Genomic DNA, 17,061 nt, shown 5'->3' on the forward strand with positions numbered 1-17,061 from the left:
AATGAAAGCAGAGGACCCTGATGAAGTGATGACAGGTGATGATGTCGAACAACATTCTGACACAACCGACTTGACCATAGCAGCAGAAGTATATGACAATGCAGTTTCCTCTACAACATCTGTAGAAAACGTGTGTTTGGCACATGTCTGGACCAGAATTCAAAGCAAACTGAAGGAAAAGAAGGATATAATGACCACAATGCGGACCGCAGAACTCTGGGTACAATATATGGAAATGGTAGACATTCTACAGAGGTTTCTCAAGGATGAACGCACAGGCAATTGGAAAATGCATCTCCAATCAGTACGTCAAATGTTACCATACTTTGCAGCATCTGGACACACACTATATGCAAAGTCTGCATATATCTATCTTCAAATGATGTTAAATCTGCCAGAGACACACCCAGAAGTCAACCAGAAATTTGAGCAGGGATACCATGTGGTGAGACGCAGCGACAGATATTGGTCAGGATTGTCGACCGATCTCATTATTGAACAAGTGCTCATGAGAAGTGTTAAGACAAGTGGGGGACTTACAAGAGGAAAGGGGGTGACAGAAACTCAGCGCTTGGTGTGGGTCCTATCTATGCCAGCGTGTGCAAACATCAATGATGCCATGCAAAAGCTCAGTGGTGTGTCATATGAAACCAGTGACCAACACAAGGACATATCATCAGCAAGACATGCTAGAGATGTCAGCGACACCCTTGACCTCATCAGTTATCTTGAAAAGAGAAACCCATTTGTTAATAACAGTACACTGCTCAACATTGCAAATGGCATGACAGCTCAGGAAGGAGTCAATGTTGAAAGATCAAGAGAGATTGGTGAACGGATTCTTGCGTCAATGGTTGGGAAATCTGTCGATGAGTTTGTCTTCCGAAAAGCTGATCAAGCAGAAGACACTCGGTACAAGATCAACTGTCAAAATCAAAGGCGAATCTGTGAAGGTGGAGCCACAGCTGATATTCCAGAGGCTGATAACTGTCGCTGAACGCTGTGAAGATGTTCCATCACTGTTCAAGTATGAACTCTGTAGTCACCCTCCTGCATTGTTCGAATCTTCCTCCCTTCCACTGCAGGCCAATAAGGCAACTCTTGCTGATTCCATCTGGAAAGTCATCCCAGAGAAACAACGAGAACCTACTGAAAATGTCCAGTACATTGATGGTGGTGCTCTACTTCACAGACTGCCCTGGCCAGGAGGTTCTACCTTTGATTATGTGTGTGATCTATACACCAACTATGTTGTACAGAAATATGCTGATGCTACTGTTGTCTTTGATGGCTACAATGATGACCCATCGACGAAAGATGCCACACACATGAGAAGGACAGGAGTCTGTACTGGTGTGACAGTTCACTTCGCGGGTGAAATGGTGATTCAATCCAGAAAAGAGGATTTCTTGAACAATGCGAGGAACAAGCAGCGCTTCATTTCTTATCTGAGTGACAAACTGGAGACATCTGGTTGCAATACATTTCATGCGAAGCAAGATGCTGATTTGTTAATTGTTCAAACAGCTGTCGCCTCTGCACGAACAACAGACACTGTCCTGGTGGTAGATGACACGGACTTGCTCATCCTTCTTATTCACCATGCTGAAATGGACGCACATGACTTGTTCCTGACACGAGAACCAAAGCAAACTTCAAGAAAACAGGACTTGGAACATGAAGCAATCAAAGAATTTGCCTGGCAGTGATGTATGTGACTGTATGCTGTTCGTACATGCTATTCTTGGTTGCGATACAACTTCTCTTCTGTTTGGTTTGGGAAAGGGTCTAGCACTGAAAAAAATCATGAACGATGCCTTCTTCTATCAACAAGCGAAAGTTTTCAGTCAAACACATCAAATGGAGGAGAAGGTTATCGCCAAGGCAGGAGAACATGCACTAGTGTCGTTGTATGGAGGATCTGAGGAGGAAGGATTGGACACCTTACGGTACAAGCGGTTTTGTGAGAAGGTCACCAAGAATGCTTCACATGTGGAGCCACAGACCCTGCCACCCACCTCCGCAGCTGCAAGATCCCACAGCCTTCGTGTGTACCACCACATACAGCAGTGGAAAGGGATCGATCTAAATCCACTGGAGTGGGGATGGCACGTAGTAGCTGGACATTGCCGACCAATACTGACAGATCAGGCCTCAGCACCATCAGCACTCCTGGACGTCATCTGCTGCAACTGTAAAAAGGACTGCAATACACGAAGATGGACTTGTAGAAAATACGGTCTCACATGCAGTGCTGTGTGCGGGGAATGTCATGGCACAAGTTGTACCAATGCAGAACTGCCAGATTTCACAGAGGAGGATGACAAAACTGTTTAATCGTTTGAGTTGGACGTTCCAGCATTTTGTACACCTACAGCAATCACTACAGCAATTTTCACAAGCTGGACATCTTTATATGAGCATAGTATGGTGATTTTGTAATGAAACTCGTGTATCTGTCACCAATCGACAGAGCTTCATTCGTTATATGAGAGAAATATTGCAGATTGGCGGCCATATTGGATTATGCAAATTAGACATATTTCCCATGTTGGGATTGCTTGGGACTTTTAGTATGTTGCTCTGAGGATCTTGTAGAAATGCATTGTGGTGAAATAATTTCTCCTGCAATTTGTTCCAAGTGAAACCTTATTTTGCCTGGACTATTACAGGAGCCTCCAGCTTGAGTTTGTGGCTCACTTAAGAGTTACAGGAGCCTCCAGCTTGAGTTCATGGCTCACTTACAGTTACAGGAGCCTCCAGCTTGAGTTCGTGGCTCACCTAAGAGTTACAGGAGCCTCCAGCTTGAGTTCATGGCTCACTTACAGTTACAGGAGCCTCCAGCTTGGGTTCGTGGCTCACGTAGAGTTACAGGAGCCTCCAGCTTGAGTTCGTGGCTCACTTACAGTTACAGGAGCCTCCAGCTTGTGTTCATGGCTCACTTACAGTTACAGGAGCCTCCAGCTTGAGTTCGTGGCTCACTTACAGTTACAGGAGCCTCCAGCTTGAGTTCGTGGCTCACTTAGAGTTACAGGAGCCTCCAACCTGAGTTCGTGGCTCACTTAGAGTTACAGGAGCCTCCAGCTTGAGTTCATGGCTCACTTAGAGTTACAGGAGCCTCCAGCTTGAGTTCGTGGCTCACTTAGAGTTACAGGAGCCTCCAGCTTCAGTTCCTGGCTCATTTAGAGTTACAGGAGCCTCCAGCTTGAGTTCGTAGCTCAATTAGAGTTACAGGAGCCTCCAACTTCAGTTCGTGGCTTACTTAGAGTTAGTGGAGCCTCCAACTTGAGTTCGTGGTTCACATAGAGTTACAGGAGCCTCCAGCTTGCGTTCGTGGCTCACTTAGTTACAGGAGCCTCCACCTTGAGTTCGTGGTTCACATAGAGTGACAGGAGCCTCCATCTTGAGTTCATGGCTCACTTAGAGTTCCAGGAGCCTCCAGCTTGAGTTCGTGGTTCACATAGAGTTACAGGAGCCTCCACCTTGAGTTCGTGGTTCACATAGAGTTACAGGAGCCTCCATCTTGAGTTCATGGCTCACTTAGAGTTCCAGGAGCCTCCAGCTTGAGTTCGTGGTTCACATAGAGTTACAGGAGCCTCCATCTTGAGTTCGTGGCTCACGTAGAGTTACAGTAGCCTCCAGCTTGAGTTCGTAGCTCACTTACAGTTACAGGAGCCTCCAGCTTGAGTTTGTGGTTCACTTACAGTTACAGGAGCCTCCAGCTTGAGTTGGTGGCTCACATAGAGTTACAGGAGCCTCCAGCTTGACTTGGTGGCTCACTAATAGGAGCTTCCAGCTTGACTTGGTGGCTCACTAATAGGGGCCTCCAGCTTGAGTTCGTGGCTCACTTAAAGGATACTCGGGCTTGAGTTTGTACCTCACTTATGGGAGCCTTCATCTTTAGTTCGTGGCTCACGAAGAGTTCACGATTGTTTTCACGAGACAAGGTGCAAAAGATTCCACAAAGTTTGGATCCGATTTCCATCTGTGTTTTCCCTCAATGCACCAAGTGTAATCACCTGTTCTCGGAACGACTAGTTGGACGAGTTTGGTTGTTAACACCTTTAAACTTGGGTGTGTCTCTCTAAGCTCATCATGTTTGACTTGATGTAAGAACCGTCAGGTAACCAAGACAGATCGATCGAGGAAAGGTCGTTTGATCTGTCGTGTTAACTCTTTAAAATTCTTATGAACAATAATTATAACTAGAACTGCCACTTTATAATTGCATCGATTTATATACCGACATGATATGCAAGAAATTTCAACCTGATCAGATGAAGTTTTTTACTTGTCGAATTATGACGTCATAATGGAGGCACCTATGACATCATCATTCGCATATGTTATTCTGCATGGAGAGTTCTTTACAATGAGACTTGTCTCAAATGTTTCTGTGCAGCGCTTTTGGCGAAATAGAGGTGCAAAGTTTTGCCGTTTTTCCAAGATGGCACCAGTACCACGTGACCTGCAACGTCGTAATTACCATTAAAATATTACACAGGCCGACACAATCCCACTTGGATACAACCTCGCTTTCACATTATTATTATTTTTTCTCACACACACACACACACACACACACACACACACACACACACACACACACACACACACACACACACACACACACACACAGACACACACACACCCACACGCATCACTGTACACACACACACACAAACACACACACACACAAACACACACACTCACACACACACACACTCAAACACACACACACACACACACACACACACACACATCCCTCCGCATTCTCATAGTGTCCATTGTCCACATTCTCATAGTGTCCATTGTCCGCATTCTCATGGTTTCCATTACCCACATTCTCATGGTGTCCATTACCCACATTCTCATGGTGTCCATTCCCCACATTCTCATGGTGTCCATTACCCACATTCTCATAGTGTCCATTGTCCGCATTCTCATGGTTTCCATTACCCACATTCTCATGGTGTCCATTACACACATTATCATGGTGTCCATTACCCACATTCGCATGGTGTCCATTAACCACATTATCATGGTGTCCATGATCCACATTATCATGGTGTCCATTACCCACATTATCATGGTGTCCATTACCCACATTATCATGGTGTCCATTACCCACATTCGCATGGTGTCCATTAACCACATTATCATGGTGTCCATTACCCACATTATCTTGGTGTCCATTACCCACATTATCATGGTGTCCATTACCCACATTCTCATGGTGTCCATTGCCCACATTCTCATGTTGTCCATCGTCTGCATTCTCATGGTGTCCATTACCCACATTATCATGGTCTCCATTACCCACATTCTCATGTTGTCCATTACCCACATTCTCATGGGGTCCATTACCCACATTCTCATGGTGTCCATGACCCACATTCTCATGGTGTCCATTACCCACATTCTCATGGTGTCCATTACCCACATAATCACGGTGTCCATGACCTGCATTATGATGGTGTCCATTACCCACATTCTTATGGTGTCCATTACCCACATTCTCATGGTGTCCATGACCCGCATTATGATGGTGTCCATTACCCACATTCTTATGGTGTCCATTACCCACATTCTCATGTTGTCCATTCCCCACATTATCATGGTGTCCATTACCCACATTATCATGGTGTCCATTATCCACATTATCATGGTGTCCATTACCCACATTCTCATGGTGTCCATTATCCATATCCTCATGGTGTCCATTACCCACATTATCATGGTGTCCATTACCCACATTATCATGGTGTCCATTATCCACATTATCATGGTGTCCATTACCCACATTATCATGGTGTCCATTATCCACATTATCATGGTGTCCATTACCCACATTATGATGGTGTCCATTACCCACATTATCATGGTGTCCATTATCCACATTATCATGGTGTCCATTGCCCACATTCTCATGGTGTCCATTACCCACATTCTCATGGTGTCCATTGTCCACATTCTCATGGTGTCCATTACCCACATTCTCATGTTGTCCATCGTCTGCATTCTCATGGTGTCCATTACCCACATTATCATGGTGTCCATTACCCACATTCTCATGTTGTCCATTACCCACATTCTCATGGTGTCCATTACCCACATTCTCATGGTGTCCATGACCCACATTCTCATGGTGTCCATTACCCACATTCTCATGGTGTCCATTACCCACATTCTCATGGTGTCCATTACCCACATTATCATGGTGTCCATTACCCACATTCTCATGGTGTCCATTACCCACATTACGAAGGTGTCCATTACCCACATTATCATGGTGTCCATTACCCACATTATCATGGTGTCCATTACCCACATTCTCATGGTGTCCATTGCCCACATTCTCATGGTGTCCATTACCCACATTATCATGGTGTCCATTACCCACATTCTCATGGTGTCCATTACCCACATTCTCATGGTGTCCATTGTCCACATTCTCATGTTGTCCATTACCCATATTCTCATTGTGTCCATTACCCACATTATGATGGTGTCCATTACCCACATTCTCATGTTGTCCATTACCCACATTATCATGGTGTCCATTACCCACATTATGATGGTGTCCATTACCCACATTATCATGGTGTCCATTACCCACATTATGATGGTGTCCATTACCCACATTCTCATGTTGTCCATTACCCACATTATGATGGTGTCCATTACCCACATTATCATGGTGTCCATTACCCACATTATGATGGTGTCCATTACCCACATTCTCATGGTGTCCATTACCCACATTATGATGGTGTCCATTACCCACATTCTCATGTTGTCCATTACCCACATTATCATGGTGTCCATTACCCACATTATGATGGTGTCCATTACCCACATTATCATGGTGTCCATTACCCACATTATGATGGTGTCCATTACCCACATTATCATGGTGTCCATTACCCACATTCTCATGGTGTCCATTACCCACATTATGATGGTGTCCATTACCCACATTATCATGGTGTCCATTACCCACATTCTCATGGTGTCCATTGCCCACATTATCATGGTGTGCATTACCCACATTATGATGGTGTCCATTACCCACATTCTCATGGTGTCCATTAACCACATTAGCATGGTGTCCATTACCCACATTATGATGGTGTCCATTACCCACATTATGATGGTGTCCATTACCCACATTATGATGGTGTCCATTACCCACATTATGATGGTGTCCATTACCCACATTATCATGGTGTCCATTACCCACATTATCATGGTGTCCATTACCCACATTCTCATGGTGTCCATTACCCACATTATCATGCTGTCCATTACCCACATTCTCATGGTGTCCATTACCCACATTATGATGGTGTCCATTACCCACATTATCATGGTGTCCATTACCCACATTCTCATGGTGTCCATCGGCCGCATTATCATGGTGTGCATTACCCACATTATGATGGTGTCCATTACCCACATTATCATGGTGTCCATTACCCACATTCTCATGGTGTCCATTACCCACATTCTCATGGTGTCCATTACCCACATTCTCATGGTGTCCATTGTCCACATTCTCATGTTGTCCATTACCCATATTCTCATGGTGTGCATTACCCACATTCTCATGGTGTCCATTGTCCACATTCTCATGGTGTCCATTACCCACATTCTCATGGTGTGCATTACCCACATTATGATGGTGTGCATTACCCACATTCTCATGTTGTCCATTACCCACATTATGATGGTGTCCATTACCCACATTCTCATGTTGTCCATCGGCCGCATTGTCATGGATGATGTGATATCACTTCCCATGATGCTCTGGGATGTGATGACACTTCCGCCAAGCTCCGCGTCTGTGTTTGTCTGAAGTCCTGTCCGGTGGTTCGTGTGTTTTGCTGCATGTATGTGCGTCATGTGTTTTCTAGATTCCCCATGAGCCTTAGACCTGGTATAAAAATAAGTGTCTTCTGTCTCATTGAGAATGTAGCAACCATGTTCATGGTTCATAAACGAGATCACATGACTCCAATCATAAAAGTACTGCTCTCACTCCAGGTACACAAACTCGTAGATTTTATGTGATCTGATTCTGTGTTTGGTAACATTCGCTGCTAAAAAGGATCAAAACCCCAAGGTCCACTTTAAACCGTCATGAATGAAACACGTGTGAAGTTTGTTTGTTTTTAGGATGAGCATCCCCAGGTAACACGTGGACAGGTGCTAAAGAAAGCCTCAGCCCTCAGGGAGCAAAGTTTTGCTGCCCCTGCTCACCTTTGTTCGCCCTCGACCCCAGGTTCACCTATCGACGACAACCTCAGGGTTATGCGTGCTGGCACCGTGATGCAAAAGGTTAAGGTGAACGGGTGGAAGAAGGAGCGGAACATGATGCTGCAGCAGGATCTCTCCACCATTCGCCTTCAATCAAACAGGTTTACCAAGTCCGAGACAATCTGTGAGCAGCACCTGTGAACATGGCGTGTTACCGTTCACTGCCCGATCGTGTTAAACACACCAATTATACGTAGGTACCGGTGAGGTATGCTGACACATTGTGAGCAATAACGCACGTAGGTACGTAATAAATAGAAGCTTTATGATTATAGACAAACATCTCCGATTTCCTGCTCGATATCGATTCTTTTTCCCCACGGACGTGTTTATGTTACTTACGAACATTTTCATCGAGCTTTTAATTGATGACAATTTTCAAATGCTCCATATCGATTGAGGTTGTTTTTTTCTGGATGCGCTTGCGGTGTTTTTTAATGTAAATGTTCATTTTGGGACGCTTTATGACGATTCTATGACGAGTTTCGAGGTCCATCAGCACGCAGAATTTCACCTTTCTGTGGCACCTGCAAGGTACCGAACATTCATATCAGGTAGTCAGTGAGTCAGTGGTTAGAATGAACTTCATACATGCAGTGCCTTCAGAAAGTATTCACACCCCTTGACCTTTTTCACATTTTGTTGTGTTACAGCCTGAATTTAAAATGGAATAAATTGAGATTTTTAGCAATGAGATCTACACATAATATCCCATAACGTTAAAATAGATTTTTGGGGTTTTTTTTGAGAAATGTTTACAGAATAATGGAAAATGAAATACAGAAATATATAATTTACATAAGTATTCAGCCCCCTGAGTTAATACTCCGTAGGAGCACCTTTGGCAGCGATTACAGCTTCGAGTCTTCTTGGGTTTGTCTGCATCAGTTTGCACATCTGGATTTGGGGAGTTTCTCCCATTCGACCTTCCAGATTTGCTCAAGCTCTGTCAAGTTGGCTGGGGAGCGTCGGTGAACAGCAATCTTCAAGTTTTTCCATGGATTCTTGATGGGTTCAAGTCTGGGCTTTGGCTGGGCCAGTGAAGGAATTTTACGTTCTTGTTCTGAAGGTATTCCAGTGTTGCTTTGTCTGTATGCTCGAGGTCATTGTCCTGTTGGAGTGTAAATCTTTCCCACAGTCTCAGGTCATTTTCACTCTGAAGCAGGTTCTCCTCAAGGATTTGCCTGCTTTCGGCTCCATTCATTGTTCCCTGCATCATTACCAGTCTCATAGTCCCTTCTGCTGAAAAGCATCTCCATAGCATGATGCTGCCACCACCATGCTTCACGGTAGGGATGTTGTTAGATGGGTAATAAGCTGTGCTCGGTTTCCGTTAGACGTAGCGCTTTTCATTCAGGCCAAATAGTTCCATATTTATCTCATCAAACCACAAAATATTTGGCCTCATGCTCTGTGTCTTTCACGGGCCTTTTCACAAACTCCAGGTGTGCTGTCGTGTGCCTTTTTCTCAGGAGTGGTTTCCATCTCACCACTCTTCCATAAAGCCTAGATTTGTGAAATGCTGCAGAGCCTGTTGTCCTTCCGTCAGGTTCTCCCATCTCAGCCAAGGAACTCTGTAGTTCTGTCAGAGTGGTCATTGGGGTCTTCGTCACCTCCCTGACCAAGGTCCTTCTTGCCTGGTTGTTCAGTTTGGTCGGACGGCCAGGTCTAGGAAGAGTTTGGGTAGTTCCATATTCTTTCTATTTCCTAATGATGGAGCTCACTGTGCTCTTGGGAACTTTCAACACTAGAAATTGTTTTACCCTTCCCCAGATCGATGCCTCCTCACAATTTTATCTCGAAGTTCTACAGACACTTCCTTGAACCTCATGGTAGAGTTTCTGCTCTGACATGTACTATCAACTGTGGGACCTCGTATAGAAAGGTGTGTTTCTTTCTAAATCATGTACAATCCATTGCATTGGCCAAAGGTGGACTCCGATCATGTTGTAGAGACATCTCAAGGATAATCAAAGAGAATTGGGGATGCACCTGAGCTCAATTTGGAGTGTCATAGCAAAGGTGTTGAATACTTATTGACTCAAAACATTTTAGCTTTTCATTGTTAATTCATTTGTCAAAATTTCTAAAAAAATTAAAAATAAATTCCACTTTGACGTTATGGGATATTATGTGTAGATCTCAGTGATAAAAATCTCAATGTAATCCGTTTTAAATTCAGGCTGTAACGCAACAAAATGTGAAAAAGGTCAAGGGGTGTGAATACTTTCTGAAGGCACTGTATTAGATGTGTGTACGAACGTTATATCTGATATGTACCAAATTTAGCATACTTCCTTGGGGTACCTGTGAGCCGGGTATGGGTGCGATTGAAATTGGTCTCTTATCTCCTGATGGTGGAGAAGATGACTCGAACAAAAGGTAGAGAAATGTATGCGTATTAGTCCAGGTCAATTGTCAATATAAGGTGAATGGCGGAGGAAGAGAGGGGCGGTGGTGGGCATTGGGGGGAGGGGGAGGGCAGTGGGGGATGCACCCAGATTGTTTATACAGAGGGAGGGGCCCATACACATGGCATTGGGCAAGATATTTTACTGACACCAAAATTCGCTCCCGGGTGGAGCAGTTGTTCACTACTTCGTGAAATTCAGGAAGTGTAAAGTGTCCACTTCGCACATTCTTTTGTCCAGTGTCATTCATATCCCTGCGGTGTCCTTGCCAATCAGCAACCACCCAGCTGTGTTTCTGGCCATTTAGCCAGTTTGTGATTTCTCTGTTCGCAATTTGTCCTCAACTCGCCATCGGTGACATGAGTAATGTCATCAATATACATTTATGTTCCATTACACGTGACACGGGTGCAGTCTCTACAGACATCTCGAAATGACGTCATCCATGTTATTCTCTATTAACACCTAAAGGAATGGCCGCATCGTTGAGTTTTCTACCTGGTGATTCATCATCTGATTGATTTCCCCCCCACATCATCTTTTCTTTATTATCTCGATAAGAAGTTTGAGGAGTGAAAATTTGTATTCCATTTTCAAGCTGAAAATTAAGAATATAAATTAAACGATTCTTTTTGTAGCCTGCAGCACCACTTGTGAAATTCAGCTCACACGATCAGCCAGCCAGCACCACTTGTGAAATTCAGCTCACACGATCAGCCAGCCGGCACCACTTGTGAAATTCAGCGCACACGATCAGCCAGCCAGCACCACTTGTGAAATTCAGCTCACACGATCAGCCAGCCAGCACCACTTGTGAAATTCAGCTCACACGATCAGCCAGCCAGCACCACTTGTGAAATTCAGCGCACACGATCAGCCAGCCAGCACCACTTGTAAAATTCAGCTCACACGATCAGCCAGCTAGCACCACTTGTGAAATTCAGCTCACACGATCAGCCAGCCAGCATCACTTGTGAAATTCAGCTCACACGGTCAGCCAGCCAGCACCGCTGGTGAAATTCAGCTCACACGATCAGCCAGCCAGCACCACTTGTGAAATTCAGCGCACACGATCAGCCAGCCAGCACCACTTGTGAAATTCAGCTCACACAATCAGCCAGCCAGCACAACTTGTGAAATTCAGCTCACATGATCAGCCAGCCAGCACCACTTGTGAAATTCAGCTCACACGATCAGCCAGCCAGCACCACTTGTGAAATTCAGCTCACACGATCAGCCAGCCAGCACCACTTGTGAAATTCAGCTCACACGATCAGCCAGCCAGCACCACTTGTGAAATTCAGCGCACACGATCAGCCAGCCAGCACCACTTGTGAAATTCAGCTCACACAATCAGCCAGCCAGCACAACTTGTGAAATTCAGCTCACATGATCAGCCAGCCAGCACAACTTGTGAAATTCAGCTCACACAATCAGCCAGCCAGCACCACTTGTGAAATTCAGCTCACACGATCAGCCAGCCAGCACTACTTGTGAAATTCAGCTCACATGATCAGCCAGCCAGCACCACTTGTGAAATTCAGCGCACACGATCAGCCAGCCAGCACAACTTGTGAAATTCAGCTCACATGATCAGCCAGCCAGCACAACTTGTGAAATTCAGCTCACACAATCAGCCAGCCAGCACCACTTGTGAAATTCAGCTCACACGATCAGCCAGCCAGCACCACTTGTGAAATTCAGCTCACACAATCAGCCAGCCAGCACCACTTGTGAAATTCAGCGCACACGATCAGCCAGCCAGCACAACTTGTGAAATTCAGCTCACATGATCAGCCAGCCAGCACAACTTGTGAAATTCAGCTCACACAATCAGCCAGCCAGCACCACTTGTGAAATTCAGCTCACACGATCAGCCAGCCAGCACTACTTGTGAAATTCAGCTCACACAATCAGCCAGCCAGCACCACTTGTGAAATTCAGCTCACACAATCAAACAGCCAGCACCACTTGTGAAATTCAGCTCACACAATCAAACAGCCAGCACCACTTGTGAAATTCAGCTCACACGATCAGCCAGCCAGCACCACTTGTGAAATTCAGCTCACACAATCAGCCAGCCAGCACCACTTGTGAAATTCAGCTCACACGATCAGCCAGCCAGCACCACTTGTGAAATTCAGCTCACACAATCAGCCAGCCAGCACCACTTGTGAAATTCAGCTCACACAATCAGCCAGCCAGCACCACTTGTGAAATTCAGCTCACACGATCAGCCAGCCAGCACCACTTGTGAAATTCAGCTCACACGGTATTTTAAGTCCTCGGGTCTTTTGGGTCCTCTGGAATTTTTGGGTCTTCTGGGTATTTAAGGGTCTTCGGGCCCTTTGCGTCTTCACGGGGACCCAAGAGCTCTTACATGAGGTATCATTCAGCATTGTGCATGTTGTAGTTACAACGTTTACCCCAATCAGATGCTATCGGGCAATTTGCATTTATATATATATATATGTATAGATTGTACCTGATCATAACCACAATAATAACATTTTACAATGACTCTTTATATTGTTTCGTGTGATGAAAGGTCCTCTTTGTCATATTCACTTCGATAGTCAAAACAAATGAGGCCGCAGTGCCGATTTCTCGTGCCCCATTCCAGATCCCATCCAGGAGATCGAAGCGATTCGGGAAGGCCACCAGTCCACGGCCTTGCGGAAGGTCGCAGCCGAGCATCCCGCTGAACGTTGCTTTACGCTGGCCTTCGGTGGGAGCCGCAAGAACCTCGATCTGGTGGCTTCTTCTTCACGCGAGGCCCAAATCTGGGTTTGTGGACTGAAGAAGCTGATGGACAAATATCAAAACCAAAACCACCAAGAGCGCCTCGATCAATATCCTTTACCTGAAACATTCTTGATTTTTACCTTTTTGTTGTTCACTCTGAAAAAGTACCGTTAGTGCCCGAGCCATGAAAGATGAACTCACGTTAAGAACAATAATAAATTATATATTTAATCCTCAGCTACAGAATAACATCACACTCAGCTTCCATTGGTGGGGTCACACTCAGCTTCCATTGGTGGTGTCACACTCAGCTTCCATTGGTGGTGTCACACTCAGCTTTCATTGGTGGTGTCACACTCAGCTTCCATTGGTGGTGTCACACTCAGCTTCCATTGGTGGTGTCACACTCAGCTTCCATTGGTGGGGTCACACTCAGCTTCCATTGGTGGTGTCACACTCAGCTTCCATTGGTGGGGTCACACTCAGCTTCCATTGGTGGGGTCACACTCAGCTTCCATTGGTGGGGTCACACTCAGCTTCCATTGGTGGGGTCACACTCAGCTTCCATTGGTGGTGTCACACTCAGCTTCCATTGGTGGTGTCACACTCAGCTTCCATTGGTGGTGTCACACTCAGCTTCCATTGGTGGTGTCACACTCAGCTTCCATTGGTGGTGTCACACTCAGCTTCCATTGGTGGTGTCACACTCAGCTTCCATTGGTGGTGTCACACTCAGCTTCCATTGGTGGTGTCACACTCAGCTTCCATTGGTGGTGTCACACTCAGCTTCCATTGGTGGTGTCACACTCAGCTTCCATTGGTGGTGTCACACTCAGCTTCCATTGGTGGTGTCACACTCAGCTTCCATTGGTGGTGTCACACTCAGCTTCCATTGGTGGTGTCACACTCAGCTTCCATTGGTGGTGTCACACTCAGCTTCCATTGGTGGTGTCACACTCAGCTTCCATTGGTGGTGTCACACTCAGCTTCCATTGGTGGTGTCACACTCAGCTTCCATTGGTGGTGTCACACTCAGCTTCCATTGGTGGTGTCACACTCAGCTTCCATTGGTGGTGTCACACTCAGCTTCCATTGGTGGTGTCACACTCAGCTTCCATTGGTGGTGTCCTATCAGCACAACCACGTGTTTCTTACATTTCTCAAACATACAATGGCGCTTTCACACCATTATCATCTGAACATTTATAAAGCTTCTTGAGCTTCAACAGAAGAGAGACGAGATTTAAAAAGCGAAACCAGACCCGACACACATGACATATGACATACCATCTGAAAGAGTTCAAAGGAGGCGCTCAGTAATGGTGGAGTTGAGTGTAAGGTTTGGAGTAAACACAGAGAGATTTGCCTCTGTGAGCTTTTACCGTGTAGAGATGTACTTTAATTTACCTCATCGCACCATATCGTTGAGGTATCAGATGTACTTTAATTTACCTCATCACACCATATCGTTGAGATATCAGATGTACTTTAATTTACCTCATCACACCATATCGTTGAGGTATCAGATGTACTTTAATTTACCTCATCACACCATGTAATTGAGGTATGAGATGTACTTTAATTTACCTCATCACACCATATAGCTGAGGTATCAGATGTACTTTAATTTACCTCATCGCACCATATCGTTGAGGTATCAGATGTACTTTAATTTACCTCATCACACCATATCGTTGAGATATCAGATGTACTTTAATTTACCTCATCACACCATATAGCTGAGGTATCAGATGTACTTTAATTTACCTCATCACACCATATAGTTGAGGTATCAGATGTACTTTAATTTACCTCATCACACCATATAGTTGAGGTATCAGATGTACTTTAATTTACCTCATCGCACCATATAGTTGAGGTATCAAATGTACTTTAATTTACCTCATCACACCATATAGTTGAGGTATCAGATGTACTTTAATTTACCTCATCGCACCATATAGCTGAGGTATCAGATGTACTTTAATTTACCTCATCACACCATATAGTTGAGGTATCAGATGTACTTTAATTTACCTCATCACACCATATAGTTGAGGTATCAGATGTACTTTAATTTACCTCATCGCACCATATAGTTGAGGTATCAGATGTACTTTAATTTACCTCATCGCACCATATAGTTGAGGTATCAGATGTACTTTAATTTACCTCATCGCACCATATAGTTGAGGCATCAGATGTACTTTAATTTACCTCATCACACCATATAGTTGAGGTATCAGATGTACTTTAATTTACCTCATCGCACCATATAGCTGAGGTATCAGATGTACTTTAATTTACCTCATCACACCATATAGTTGAGGTATCAGATGTACTTTAATTTACCTCATCACACCATATAGTTGAGGTATGAGATGTACTTTAATTTACCTCATCACACCATATAGTTGAGGTATCAGATGTACTTTAATTTACCTCATCACACCATATAGTTGAGGTATCAGATGTACTTTAATTTACCTCATCACACCATATAGTTGAGGTATCAGATGTACTTTAATTTACCTCATCACACCATATAGCTGAGGTATCAGATGTACTTTAATTTACCTCATCACACCATATAGTTGAGGTATCAGATGTACTTTAATTTACCTCATCGCACCATATAGTTGAGGTATGAGATGTACTTTAATTTACCTCATCGCACCATATAGTTGAGGTATCAGATGTACTTTAATTAACCTCATCACACCATATAGTTGAGGTATGAGATGTACTTTAATTTACCTCATCGCACCATATAGTTGAGGTATGAGATGTACTTTAATTTACCTCATCGCACCATATAGTTTAGGTATGAGATGTACTTTAATTTACCTCATCGCACCATATAGTTTAGGTATGAGATGTACTTTAATTTACCTCATCACACCATATAGTTGAGGTATCAGATGTACTTTAATTTACCTCATCGCACCATATAGTTTAGGTATGAGATGTACTTTAATTTACCACATCACACCATGTAATTGAGGTATCAGATGTACTTTAATTTACCACATCGCACCATATAGTTGAGGTATGAGATGTACTTTAATTTACCTCATCGCACCATATAGTTGAGGTATCAGATGTACTTTAATTTACCTCATCACACCATGTAATTGAGGTATCAGATGTACTTTAATTTACCACATCGCACCATATAGTTGAGGTATGAGATGTACTTTAATTTACCTCATCGCACCATATAGTTGAGGTATGAGATGTACTTTAATTTATCTCATCGCACCATATAGTTGAGGTATGAGATGTACTTTAATTTACCACATCGCACCATATAGTTGAGGTATCAGATGTACTTTAATTTACCTCATCGCACCATATCGTTGAGATATCAGATGTACTTTAATTTACCTCATCGCACCATATCGTTGAGGTATCAGATGTACTTTAATTTACCTCATCACACCATATAGTTGAGGTATCAGATGTACTTTAATTTACCTCATCACACCATATAGTTGAGGTATCAGATGTACTTTAATTTACCTCATCACACCATATAGTTGAGGTATCAGATGCACTTAAATTTACCTCAACATACCATATAGTT

The 17,061-nt window shown here is 44.0% G+C and overlaps 1 protein-coding gene across 2 annotated transcripts in view; it reads left to right on the top strand.

Annotated features, from left to right (window-relative positions):
• LOC137433731 (1-phosphatidylinositol 4,5-bisphosphate phosphodiesterase delta-4) overlaps positions 1–17,061 on the top strand; it is a 163,217-nt gene that overhangs the window by 2,819 nt on the left and 143,337 nt on the right. For both annotated transcript variants that reach the window (XM_068126005.2, XM_068126004.2), the window contains exons 2-3: positions 8,285–8,443; positions 13,354–13,582. In XM_068126005.2, the coding sequence (XP_067982106.2) occupies positions 8,285–8,443; positions 13,354–13,582 (388 nt within the window). The remainder of the gene's footprint in view (positions 1–8,284; positions 8,444–13,353; positions 13,583–17,061) is intronic.

The sequence above is a fragment of the Myxine glutinosa genome, chromosome 10 (assembly GCF_964187855.1).
Source record: "Myxine glutinosa chromosome 10, kmMyxGlut1.1, whole genome shotgun sequence".
Classification (NCBI taxonomy): domain Eukaryota; kingdom Metazoa; phylum Chordata; class Myxini; order Myxiniformes; family Myxinidae; genus Myxine; species Myxine glutinosa.